The 14395-nt window shown below is 43.9% G+C and overlaps 1 protein-coding gene across 5 annotated transcripts in view; it reads right to left on the reverse strand.

The window, feature by feature from the left end:
- Window positions 1-1520: 1520 nt before the first annotated feature.
- Window positions 1521-14395, reverse strand: part of LOC126529757 (inactive histone-lysine N-methyltransferase 2E-like) — a 392924-nt gene continuing 380049 nt past the window's right edge. For 4 of the 5 annotated variants that reach the window (XM_055070020.2, XM_055070021.1, XM_055070022.1 and 1 more), the window contains one exon: window positions 1521-2579. In XM_055070020.2, coding sequence (XP_054925995.1) covers window positions 2428-2579 — 152 coding nt within the window. In that variant the 3' untranslated portion in view covers window positions 1521-2427. The remainder of the gene's footprint in view (window positions 2580-14395) is intronic. The other variant, XR_008612213.2, reaches the window with a different exon arrangement.

Genomic DNA, 14395 nt, shown 5'->3' on the forward strand with positions numbered 1-14395 from the left:
GCGGCTCTTGACTTGTTCAAGGCGACGGCATTCTTTAATGATGGCGTCGATTGTTGAGATGTTGCCAAAAACAAGCAAATTGAAAGCGTCGTCGGCGATGCCTTTTAGAACATGGGACACTTTATCTGATTCAGACATAGCATCGTCAGCTTTGTGACATAGAGCCAAGACGTCGAAGATGTATGAAACGTACGGCTCTGTAGATGTCTGAACACGAGACGCAAGAGCCTTTCTGGCGGCAACCTTGCGGCCAATGGGGTCGCCAAACAGTTCCCGTAGCTTTTCTTTGAAAGTGTCCCAACTGCTTATCTCGTCGTCATGCGTCTGGTACCACACGCGCGGGGTGCCGCCAAGATAAAAGATGACATTGGCGAGCATAATTGTTGGATCCCACCTGTTATTAGCGCTGGAATGTTCATATAGCTTGATCCATTCGTCAAGGTCCTGTTCCTCCAGGCCAGAGAACACACCAGGGTCGCGATGTTGGGCAACCATGACGATTGGAGCAGTCGAACCAGCCAAAGCCGTTGCAGAGGCGGGCTCGTCACCGGGAGGCATGGTGACAAGCTCGATGTACCGACCACTCCGGAGTTCCGTGGCGAGGACGGGGATCGCTGACCTCCACCAGAATGTTACGTGTAGAAAGACACAGACGAAAGAGGCTATTTACAGGCTATTTACACTGGACTGGAGCCAGAGCGCCAGGCCGACATTCACTCGTGCCAAGGGCACAGACCCACTTCGTCGTCGTTCTCGCGGCGGCTCGTGTCTCGGGTATCTACCGATAATATCGTAATAGTATTTTTAAACATTAGTTACAATAAAAATTTATTCTAAAGAGAGCCTTGTGAATGCACCTTTGCTGCCTTTTAAGCTTAAATGCTGACCAAAACTTGTGTTCCTTCTCTGCAATGTTTGCGTTTTCTGAAAAAGTTATTTTCAGAAGTGTTCAAGAAACATCATACAACAATGTTTTATGTAGGAGGCAACTGTAAACTTAAAGTGACAAAGTTTGTGGGTAACCTTGCAGTTCAAAACAAATTGAACAAATTTTCAGCAGCAAGTTTATGTGGTTGACAGTAAGCATCTGTAACTGCTATTTAACAAGCGCTTCAATGGCATCTTGGTAGGTTAGTGGTTGTGTTTAACGGTATGTTAATTTGGGCTGGTTGGTACATCTTGGACAGAACGCTCTGTCCTGTGGTTCTGTGCTGTGTTTACATTCTGCTGTTGCATTTCTGTTATGATCAACAGCACGAGTAAACAAAACAAGGACAGTGGGTCCATGGTTTTCCTTTGTGGCGTAGGTTTGTGTGCTCAGTTTATCAACATGTCAAAATCGTATGAAGGTGGTTTCGCTCGAGACTGACAAAAGGCACAGATCGCCTCCGCTGTACGTAGGCCAAGCAAGAAATGCAAATGCCGAGAGTGCGGGCCACATAGCAGCATTTTGTGGGCACATGCGCACTGATGTGCTCGGTGAAAGCATCCATGTTGACAGGTGTCAGAAAACGCATGACTCAAGAAGGCAGCCTTGTTTATTATTTACAGCGTTGGGAGGTGCTTCGCAGCCGGCATGTGGCTCCCCGCACTGCTCGCATAAGGACACACATGTTGAGCCCAGGGTATATAAAATAAGTTATCACGCAGGCTGTTGTCAATTTTGTTTTTGCCAGACACACAGGAAAATTAAAAGAGGTGAGAGGCAGGCTCTACCACATCAATCAAATCCTGAGTGCAACAGGATTACAAAGCACATGGCAACATCAAAAAGAGGATAAAATCTGGCATCGCCAACACCAGAGCAGCACAGTTTGATAAATGGCAACATTAGCATGAGTAGAGGTTGCACACATCGTCCTAGGGGCAACCCACACGTGACCCAAGCCACCAGTGCTCTGCACCACCAAGTAACACATCAAAACAGCACTTTAATAAAGCTCACACAAGTCACCTTGGGCAGGCACATGCAGCAGCAGTCAGATAAAATATACAACACAGAATTCCAAATTTCCACATCTGCTCTGGTCTCGTTCAGCGTAACTAAAAACACCTGTACATGTCGGAATCAGTGGTGATAAATAGGCCTTCTTATGTACACTATGTACAAACGCAGTCTGCTCAACACACAGGCATGGTGCAGCCACACTGCAGCAACGCAAGCCTCAAAAGATGGCCAGTAAGGGAACCAGATAAAACATTCACTGGTCAACCCACTGAAAATTGTGACATGACAAGAGACGCTGGGAGGCTATGTATAGCTATGTACACAATGGATGCGACTGCACCTCATATGAGAGCACTGCGCAAAACACAGGAGGATGTGTCAACAAGGGTGCCTTGGAATGGTCTGGCATGTCTGACAGCACCACCTTGATGCCGTGCCCAGTCCTGCTGTCATCAACTGGCATTCGAGGGCCACCCAACTCAAAGGCGCAAAAAACAATGAGAGCGGTCCCAGGCCTTCTTATATGTACAAGTCTTCTGCAGACCGTGGTCTAGCTGTGGTGGAAGTAACCTGGCCGGTGCGATGATGGCAAGCTTGTTGCTGCAGAGTGAGGGGTTGTGCCAAAGGGAACCTGCACACACCAATATACTGTAATCATTTGACTAAAGCAAAGTACAAAATAACTTTACACTGTGTCCCCAATATTGAGTGAGTGCAATTATTTGAGGAAAAAGCAGGCAAGGTAAATTAAGACATTGGTCTTTACAGTTGCATAATACTGTCGTAACAGTAAACGAGTTCCGAGCAGAAAGAATGGCAGCTGCCTTTTCTTGTTTCACATTTACTGGCACATTAATGGGCACTGTTTGCCAGCTCTGACGGCCTGTTATCATGCATTCTGGATACTTGATAGTGCAAAAAAACATGACGCGCTTCCCAAATCACAGTGGAGTTGCGCAGGGTGAAAATGCTTGTGACACGGCTGTTTTTGGTCTCCATCCCTTTGTCTCAGGTCAAGTATGCTCTTGCTAAATCCTATAACTCTTCACAACTTAACTCCTTAATTAAATGTTAGCGAACTCACTAAAGCTAAGCTAAGCAAATAACTTAACTCTTAACTAAACATTACTATATTTCAATGCACTTCCACATTTTCCGCGCGTGTTAGCTTCCCGTCTCTGGCTCTCACAGAAAAAGAATTAAGGTACTTGGACGCGGCATCACATGACTCGTAACCATGTTACATGAATTCGCACTTCATTTCCTTGTAAGTGCATGCGCAATCTACGCTGCCTGCCATGTATAAAATGACGCAGTGGCACAATAAACCTAGTTGAAAGTTTGGGCTTGGTGTGTCGTCTTCTCTCACGTCCGTGTCGTTTTTATGTCGTGCAATATCATTTAAGCAATGGATTACCAACTTGCCCGGAATGCTGCTCTCATTCCACAGAAAGGTTTCCAAGCCATCATAATTGCAGAATATGTAGAATACTGTGTTGTTTACAATTACCGCAGCAGACATAGTCACTTACAGGCAGATACTGAAAGAGTCGTATTGAGTAGGAGTATGTAATATTTGATTAGAAGTTTCAAATTAAATATTAGGCATTAACTATTTGTATTCGGAAATGATCTATTCCATATTTTTGAATACCGAAACTAACTAAACATATAACTAACTGTTAAAGTCGCCTTACTTTGTCTCCTTCTGATAAGTAAAGTATCGCAAATTATCACAGGTAAAACAATGTGCAAACATTTCCAAAGCAATGCAGAAACAAAATTAGCATTCCTAGCTTTGTTTTCAGTTTTGAGGTGGAACCATACTGACAACCTGTGACTTTTGCTAGCAGCCTGCATTTTACGGTTTCTTGCAGTCCAGTCATGTCGCAGTTTTATCTTTTACGCTACAACAAATGATGTTTTCCTTGCAGCAGGTCGTTTTAGATGTGTCAACAGCACGCAAGTCCTTCAGTGACTTTTTTATTTATTTTATATGTTTGGTTACTCTCAGGGCCACTTGAACTTTACTGAGGGGAGTGGGAAAAACACATATATATTCACAAAATACACACTACAAAAAAATGAGCAGGAATTTAAGACTTAAAATCACCACAGTCCAGAATGGAGACGATGGTGATGGCAGGTGGTTCCAGTCTGGACTAGCTTTTGGGATAAACGAGGCAGAGTAGTTCTTGTTCTAGCACGATGAAATATACAAAATTTAATATGGTGATCGACACATGTAGATTGACACACACAGTTAGGAGCATTAAAAAGACTATGTTTTAGGTTTCTGTAAAACATTAAGCTTGTGAAAAAGACAATTCATGACATGACGAGTGCAAAGATTAGAAAGGCTTAATGTTCTTTTCATACTTGTAACACAAGACATGCGAGAATATTCAGCTGTGACAAAGCGAACAGACTAATTCTGAATGGCTTCGATGGTTTTAATGAGTAATTGCGTATGCAGGTCCCAAACGGATGAAGCGTCCTCCAACTTGGACCATAGAGCTTGGTCTTATAGAGAAGAAGCTTTCGTATCACAGGAACACGAGAAAAGCTTTGGTGAAGATAACACCATAGCCATCTAGCCATCGTGGCGGGTACGCAATTCAGGTGACGTGGAACAATGTCCCACGTCACCTGAATAAGCCAACCCTTATATAACCAACCTTTATATATAGCTTTCATTGATTACGAGAAAGCGTTTGATTCTGTCGAAACCTCAGCAGTAATGGAGGCATTGCGGAATCGGGGTGTAGACGAGCCGTATGTAAAAATACTGAAAGATATCTATAGCGGCTCCACAGCCCCCGTAGTCCTCCATAAAGAAAGCAACAAAATCCCAATAAAGAAAGGCGTCATTTCTCCAATGCTATTCACAGCGTGTTTGCAGGAGGTATTCAGAGACCTGGATTGGGAAGAATTGGAGATAATAGTTAATGGAGAATACCTTAGTAACTTGCGATTCACTGATGATATTGCCTTGTTTAGTAACTCAGTGGACCAACTGCAATGCATGCTCACTGACCTGGAGAGGCAAAGCCGAAGGGTGGGTCTAAAAATTAATCTACAGAAAACTAAAGTAATGTTTAACAGTCTCGGAAGAGAACAGCAGTTTACGATAGGTAGCGAGGCAGTGGAAGTGGTAAGGGAATACATCTACTTAGGACAGGTAGTGACTGCGGATCCGGATCATGACACTGAAATAATCAGAAGAATAAGAATGGGCTGGGGTGCGTTTCGCAGGCATTCTCAGATCATGAACAGCAGGTTGCCATTATCCCTCAAGAGAAATCTATATAACAGCTGTGTCTTACCAGTACTCATGTACGGGGCAGAAACCTGGAGGCTTGCGAAAAGGGTTCTACTGAAATTGAGAACGATGCAACGAGCTATGGAAAGAAGCATGATAGGTGTAACGTTAAGGGATAAGAAAAGAGCAGATTGGGTGAGGGAACAAACGCGAGTTAATGACATCTTAGTTGAAATCAAGAAAAAGAAATGGGCATGGGCAGGACATGTAATGAGGAGGGAAGATAACCGATGGCCATTAAGGGTTACGGACTGGATTCCAAGGGAAGGGAAGCGTAGCAGAGGGCGGCAGAAAGTTAGGTGGGCGGATGAGATTAAGAAGTTTGCAGGGACAGCATGGCCACAATTAGTACATGACCGGGGCAGTTGGAGAAGTATGGGAGAGGCCTTTGCCCTGCAGTGGGCATAACCAGGCTGATGATGATGATGATAGAACAATGTTGCCATTGTTAGATTTGAGGTTTAGCTTGCTCTGTGGGCCAAGATATTCGCAGATTAGTGGAGAGTAAAGAAGGTAGTGTTCATGAAAAAAAAGTGTACTGCTGAGCACACATTTGCAGTCAGCAGCAATTGCCAGGTGAGCTATGAACTGTTTTACGCAATTTCTACTCTGGAAAGATGCGATTCAGGGATATGTTAAACCACGGTGACTACTTGAAGCAAGACAGGCGACGAAGTGGAATGTGTTATTCGATTGCTGTGCTTTCCAATATACAAGTCATTTATTTTCTTAATTTTTTGTCTTATAAAACTTATATAGAATCAAGATCAGATTGGATGCCGTACTGCGAAACCCAGCATCTCGTATCCATTTCCATGCTGGATTATGGGCTCAGTGTTGCGTGCTGGATGCTGGGACACTGGGTAGGCGCGGCATACTGATGCGAAAAGCAGCTTAGCTGCGTGAAATACACAGTCCCTGGCCACCGTATATATATATATATATATATATATATATATATATATATATATATATATATATATATATATATTTGAATACAACAGAGAGCGTTTTAGTTCAATAAAAAAAAAGAGTAAACAAGTAAAAATAAGAACGTTTCCACTAGGATTCGATCATCTGACTTACAGATCCTAAGCCCACTACGTTACCACTACGCCACACCAACACACAGCAAGTTATGAATAATTTGCCATATCAAGACGCAGGCCCAGTTTTAGTTTCCCAGACACGTCTCGCAGTGACATGGTAGATGTCATCCATGTGGTGCATCTTAAGCATTTTTATGCCCGATGGCGAACTTAGGGACATCCTTTGTTGTTGTTGTGTTTTCTTTATTATGCATGGTTTTGCTTACATTTTCGTGTTTATAGCATTGGGACGATGCTTTTTAAGGGGAAGGTACTGACATGTGTACTTGTTTATCTTTCTTGGCTGACCGCCATTCACAGTCTAACAAATATTATCGCTCAGCGCCCGCACGTATCAGAAGTTTCTCAAATGGCATCGATGGTTCTATCCGCTGTCTGTTTTCACTGAACCTTGTGTAGTACTTTCTGGAAGACATGCGGGCACTAGCGATTGCTCTGGAACATTTGATGACTAATGTATAAAAGCTGACGCACTTGACTCACTGATCAGATTTTTGTCGATCGCCGACTGTGTTCGCCGCTATCATTCTGCTTTGAGTGTAGCCTGTTTTTCTGGGCACAGGGTCACCCAATAAAGAGTTAGTTTTGCCATTCACAGTTTTGCTACTGTGTTCTTGACTGTGACTACCACATGACACTATCGCATTCCACTCTTAAAGGTGAAGCTTAAGCGTCCTCAAAATTTTTCGATTTAATATTCTATACTTCCTATTCCTATTCGATTCATATTTGCCCACCTCTAGTAGTGAGTAAAAATTTCGAAATGTAATAAATTGACCAATTCTAGCATAGTCTAATTGGCAAATCTATCAGCTTTGTAGGCTCGCCAACATTTAGCACTCTCGGATTATGTGCCATTCCATTTTAATTCTATTACCGAATCTCGAGCTCCCATTCCATTCACATTGCATTTTGGGTTTCTAAAAATGCGTAATACTTCTGGAATCATTCCAATTCCTGAATTGCCACTCTACAATGCTGGGCTATTGAAACCATCACACACAGCAACTAACGCTTTGTTGAGATGTGTGTTTCAGGTCAATGAAGTGTGAACAAGATATGCATGAAGTGACTGGCAGAAGGGGGCTGAGTGCATGGTGTGTAGGGGAGGAGTGTGGGTAGTACACAGGCCGTTTGAGGAGTGACATCGCAGAACGAGTCGCTTAGTACAGCATATTTGACCCAGTGTTGCCATAAGGCTGTCGTTTTTTGAGCAGATATTACAATGAAACCTCGTTAAACCATAGTTGGTTGGAGCTTGGAAAAAGTACCGTGTTTACTTGCATAATTATTGCAATTTCTTGTAAAAAATAATTGATGCAAATTCAGGGGTGTGATCATACGCGGGTTAAATCTCCCACAAAAAGAAATTTTCTTTTTCATCTTAGATTTGCTGCGGGATAACAACAGGTCAACAAATAGGAGCCACCGCTGTATGTAGGGCGGGACAACAAAACAAAAATGGCGGCCGGTGGAGCAGGCCGAATGCGATATTGTTTTCTTCTCGTGAGTACATTACATGTATTGAAACAGTTTCTTCCGTATCAGTAATAGTATCAGTATCAGTAACTATGGCTCAGGTTATGTGGGACAACCTGTATAGCATATCAGGATGTCAATGGCATGCATGCATGACCTGACACGGATGACATAAGTGCGATGACATGAATGAGCATGTAATGACATGTAATTCTTGTCATGTCTTGCACACCTGTCTTGTCACATATATCCTGATACATATCCAGTCAAAGATACGACCACAATTCCATTACTTATAATCACTTATGCAATTCATGACAATTACTTTGTGACATACAGGTCATTCATGTAATGTATGTCATTTCATTCATGTCATGGATATCCTGATACACAAGTTGTTAAAAAATGGACCTGACACGAATGACAATCGTGTCATAACTTGGATGACATGACATGCATTTATTTAACTAGATATATTGTGGATATGCGTGTCATGACATGCATGTGTGACATGAATGACTGATATGCCAGTTATAACATAATTGGCATTAACACATATCATGGCACGACACAAGTCAAACCACGACATAACTTCCATGAATGTTATGTCATGCACGACAAGAACATATATTCACGACACATGCATGCACGCACAGCATGAAATTATTACCATGAAAAGAACTTATGCTGATGCAGTGGACCAAATTTTCTATTAACTTGGGCCAATGGGTATATCGTCCCGTTCGTAATGCCGTGATGGTCGTTGTGCCTCTGATTCTCGCATGCTACCTGCGCTCGAGCCAGGTGCCATGTGTACGAAGATCCTGCGGAATTTTTTGAAGCAGTTGAAAAAAAAAAAAAAAAATCCAGGACCTTCAAGGACCTAAGCGCACCCTGAGCATAGATGTGGAGGGCTTCGGATGACAGTTATGCATACTATCATGGTAATTTCACACAAAGATGCAATCTTTCAAAAGTGGCTAAAAGCAATATTCAATGCAATGCAGTACCAAATGGCTATCCCTTGCTTGATTAATGACCTTATCTTTCTTTTTCTTTCTTTACTGATACTGTCAGCCCTTTCTTTAGGGCCATTACAGGAGTGGAGAAAAATAATAAAACAAGCAACGTCAACACATCTGATTCAGGCAGTGCGTACAATACATCTGAATACAACGTACAAAAAGAAATTACATTACATATACATTGTAATAGGGCAAGCAGAAAAAAACCAGTCAATGTACCTTGAGGCATGTAAAATAATTAACAACATACACAGATAATAACAAAATCATAAAGTAAGATGATTCAGAAAGTCAGATCATTAACGGACCACGCTCTCAGAATAAATAATGGCATGCAAATTACTCAGAAAACTATTTAAAGAGGTAGACTGAACTACGAAATCGGGGAGCATGTTCCACTCTTTTATCGTTCTTGGAAAAAAGCTATATTTAAATGTGTCATTATGGGTTACTGGAGGGGGAATATACATGCTGTGGCGATGTCTAGAAGATTTGTTATTAGAAATTTCAAAATAGTTTGTCCTATTAATTTTTATTTCATTATGAATAATAAGGAACAGGAACTTCAGCCTATCATACTTAGCCCTTAATTCTAAACTGGCAAGATTTGCAAGCTGACACAGTTTTGAAGGGGAGTGAAGTCGACCATATTTGTTGAAGATGAATCGAGAAGCTAACCTCTGAATCCTTTCCAGTTTCTTGCGGTTTTTCTCTGTGTAAGGATCTCAGACAATTTTCGCGTACTCAATGATTGGTCTGATCAGTGTTCTATAGGCCAAGTTTTTAACTTCAGAGGTTGCTGTGTGTAAATTTCGTCTTAGGCTCCAAAGCGCATTATTCGCCTTCTTACTAACTTCATCTACATGCCTATTCCAGCTTAAGTCACTTCTAAATAATAAACCCAAATATTTGTGCTCCTCTACCTTTTTAAGCTTGTTGCCATGTATACTATAAGGAAATAGCAGGATCTTCTTTTTTCTTGTAATAGACATGCTTACTGATTTAGTTGGATTTATAACCATTTGCCAGTCAGAACACCATTTCATAATGTTATCAAGGTTGCATTGCAATTTAATTTGGTCACTGGAAGATTATAAACAACACAGTCGTCAGCGAACAGTCTTATTGGAACATAAATGTGATGTGCCAAGTCATTAATGAAAATAAGAAAGAGAAGAGGACCTAGGACACTTCCCTGAGGTACTCTGGATAACACCGGTTGAAGACTGGACCTATGCGCGTTTATTTGAACGTACTGCTTACGGCACTGTAAGTACGATGTAAACCACTTTGTGAGGTTAGGATTCTTAAACACAGTATTAATTTTGAACAAAAGTTTGGAGTGGGAAACTTTATCGAATGCTTTGGCAAAATCCAAATAAATGAGGTCCATCTGTCCACGGGAATTTATCGTTTGTGAAGTGTCATGAACCAATTCAACTAATTGAGTGATCATAGATAGTCCTTTACGGAATCCATGCTGCACAGAGGATAACAAGTATGCATTTCAAGGTATTGTGTCAAGTGTTTGGATATGATATGTTCCAGAAGTTTAGAGCATGTACTTGTGAGGGAAATTGGTTGGTAATTGCTAATGTCTGAAGTGTTCCCAGTTTTATGAACTGGTATTATTCTTGCTAGTTTCCATGCGGTAGGGAAAGACCCATTCAATACTGAGGAATTAAATATTTTTGTAAGGAACTTAGACACCCATTCAGCATACCTTGTGGGGTTCTCACCCGTGCTCTTGGGACAAAGGAACGACAACACAGTACTGCAAACAATCACAAGGGCATTTATTGCACCTTTCATAGATCAATGCCCTTGTGATTGTTTGCAGTACTGTGTTGTCGTTCCTTTGTCCCAAGAGCACGGGTGAGAACCCCACATCTGGCTGCCCAACGTGGGGCTCTTGGGGCATCGGACGATAGATTTAACAGTTTTGCTTCGTTCGAGACCTTTGTTTGAATCGAAGCGTAGGGCTAGTGTGGATTTTGATCGCTAGCGTTGGCGGCGTGCTTTCTTCAGAGAGAGAGGTGGCTTGAGAGAGGTGGCTGTAGTGTGTTTGAACTTGTCAAGATGCTAAGCCTTTTCGCAAGTGTTTTTTTTTTTAATGACATTCGTCAGTACGAGAGCCACATGGTCTGCATCCTGGGAGAGCGAGGCTGAGCGCCCGCGGAGCAGTGGCAAGCCTGAAGCGAGTGAGTACGGAAGCCTTGTGGGTGGTCCGAATTTCTTATGTAAATAGCTTCTTCTATCTCTTTGACTCTGATGAAGTCGTGGCTCTGGGAGCCAGGTGGCCGCGGGCCACGGGTGCCACGTACTACGGGCTGACTGGTACTGCGGCCTGGCACCGGGCGCTCCGACACTGTCTGGGACGGTGGGCGCCGTCAAATCGGATGCTGTGTGCACCGAGTGGGGTAGGACCACCTCACAGAGCTGACGTCTCCTCGCGGCTGCCTGTTTTGCGCTCATTTTGGGTGTTGTTTTTGGATGCCGGTTGTTGTCAGGGTAGTGATGATTTAGGCCTACGGCTTTACGAAGCTGCCTGTCGCACGTGGAGGGACAGAACCTGGTGGACCGTGGCATTGAGGCATTGCAATTTGCTTCCCTCATTCTATTTAGCCTCGCACGAATTGAAATTACTCGTTCGGCTCAAGGAAGCGAGCTTCGTTCACTTGAACTTAGCATCTGAGTAACTGCCCGATCTTTTGCTAGCCGAGTTGAACATCGTACCACGTGGGCAATGCGCATGCAGACTTCCTCTCCCTTGCACTACTTTAGTGTTTGCCGAGTGCGATGAGTGTCATTGGAGTCACCCCTGGCTTGCTGTCACCTGCACATCGTCTACGATCGAGCCACCGGGCAATGGTGATGCTGTGGCCAGTTCGGCGCAGCGACTTCGGCAGCCTCCTGCATCCAGCTCACAACCCTCGGCGGCGGACAAAGGAGCCAGCGGTCACCGACAGCTACGGTGGCTCTTGCCAGCAGGGTGCGTCGGCGCGACGCTTGCTCGTACCGACTACTGCGTCGTCGTTTCCGGAGTCCTGGCCTGTAATCGTGCTGTCGAGTCTGCAAAGCTGCTGCGGTGACCGGCGGACGCCAGCGGTGTACCCAGGGACAATGTCGGCTCGCATGTTATGGACAGCGTGTGGACATTTCCTCGGCGCGGCCAATGTTGCATGTACTACCCTGTTCGCGAAGCACGCGTTGATGTTAGAGCGTGTGACATGTTTCGCCGGAAGATGTAGTGATTTAAGGTTGGGGGGATGTGGGGATCCGCGACTCTCGCGCGTCCCCTGATGTTTTTCCCGCATAGCGCGTCTCCTGTAATCCGGCTTTGCGGCGTGGCCTGGCGCCCGCGGCGGTCGGAGTGGTTGAGACGCAGTGCGAGAGATGGTGCGAGTGTTGCGCTGTTAACGCCGCCTCACGGCAGGGTTACTTGGGGGCGCAGGGGAGAACAGGCTGCCTCTTTGGGACGGGACAGCAAGCGGGACGGACGTGCCGTGCCGCGCGTGTGCTGACCCATGCTTCTGCGAGACCGTCTCGCGTGGCCGCCTTGGAATGCGCCACCGTTTGCGTGACAGTACGCGTGAACGACCAGGCGTTGGGATCCAGCATGGGGCGAACATATTCGCTCGCTATGCGGTCGCGGTGAGTCGGACTTCTAGATTTGTCGCGCGCCCATCGGCATGTTTTGTGGATAGCAACTCGGCTAGCAGGCATTGATCTATGAAAGGTGCAATAAATGCCCTTGTGATTGTTTGCACTACTGTGTTGTCGTTCCTCTGTCCCAAGAGCACGGAGGAGAACCCCACAACCTCACTAAGAATTCGTTATGAATATCGTCTGGTCCAGGGCTCTTTTTAGTCTTTATATTGAGTAAAAGGTTTAGAACACCTTTCTCAGTTATCTTAATATTCGAAATGGGAGGGCGGACAGAGAATTCACATACACTAGGCACTGCTTCATCATCCTTTGTATAAACCGACGAAAAGAAAAGATTAAATTGATCAGCCCTTTCAGCATCATTAATTTCGGGATTAGAACAGCACTGCTTATTGGGCGGATTGACATATCGCCAAAACTTAGCCGGTGCTTCTGAGAGGAACTTCGTCAATGTTACATTGTAAAATTTATCTTTCGCCACCTTAATTAGCCGCTTCAATTCTTGCCTCATTTCCCTAATCGAAGTTTCGTCATCTGTATACTTATTTTGGGAACATGCTTCCCGTTTTCGTTTAATTTTCCATTTTGCCTGAATGATTTTTCGGTTCATCCAAGGATTTGTCTTTCTGCATTTTTTATTCTTCTTAGGAACAAATTTATCCATGCAATGAGTTACTACACTGTAGAAGAAATTCCACAAATCATCAATGCTCACATCCGATTGATACAAGTAGGTAAATGCATCAAAGAAGTTTTCGAGATAGTCTAAGACACTCACATCATCTGCGGATTTGAAATTCCAAACTCTTTTCTTGGGGTTACCCAGTGAGGGGGATGGAGACATACTGAAAGTAGCTATTGGAATCTTGTGGTCTGATATTCCGTCCTCTACGTGGCAATCCGTCAAAAGTCCTACCAACCCATGCGACACTAAAATAAAATCCAAAATGGATGAGGTTGTACCACACACACTGGTGGGTTCTCCTACAATTTGCTTTAAATCATAAGAGAACGCCAAGTCCAAAAGCTGTTCGCAACTAGCCACATCTCCCTCCCCGGGTGAGTATGAGCTCCAATTAATTCCTGGTAAATTAAGCCGCCCAGAAGAATGATATTGTCTCCTTCTCGAAAATTTCTTTCCATAAATTCCCTTAGGCTGTTCATTCCATCAGGTGAAGTATTTGGGGCCCTATATACACCTCCAATGTAAACTGTTCGATCAGCAAGCTTAGTTTTAATCCATACAGCTTCGATACTATCCGATTGTTCAAGGGTAGTACACAATATGCTTTGCTTAACCAATATGGCTACTCCTCCACCTCTTGCTCCTCGATCCCTTCTAAATGCTTTGTAACCAATTGGCACGACCTTGGCGTCTCTGATATTGCCTGTAACCATGTCTCCGTTTTGACAATAACGTCAGGTTCATGTTCCATCTGAGTGCTTGTGCATGCAGACTCTCGCACAATGCTTCGTTAGAATGCCAGGGTAACACCTGCAGGCAAAGCCATGCAGTAACATTATACCGCCGAACCTGGGTATACTGAACGCCCAAAAAACGCCTATCAGTTCGATATATGGCATAATTCGATACAAGCCTGCTAAAGAAATGGATGTCATAAAAGCGCATACCATTTATAAAATCACTTCACTGATGAAACTAGCTTAGTTTCACATGAAATAGTCCTGTATTTCCTTCTGCTAGGGCAATTTCACAGCCTACGACGCACGCACTTTTCCACATTCGTGCAGAGGCGCCGGACTAGTGCGAGTGCACCAGTCACCTCGGAGGATGTGAGCAAAGGATCGTCACTGCTTTCCTTATTGTGCCTACTTTCACTTG

This window comes from Dermacentor andersoni, chromosome 9, assembly GCF_023375885.2.
Source record: "Dermacentor andersoni chromosome 9, qqDerAnde1_hic_scaffold, whole genome shotgun sequence".
Classification (NCBI taxonomy): domain Eukaryota; kingdom Metazoa; phylum Arthropoda; class Arachnida; order Ixodida; family Ixodidae; genus Dermacentor; species Dermacentor andersoni.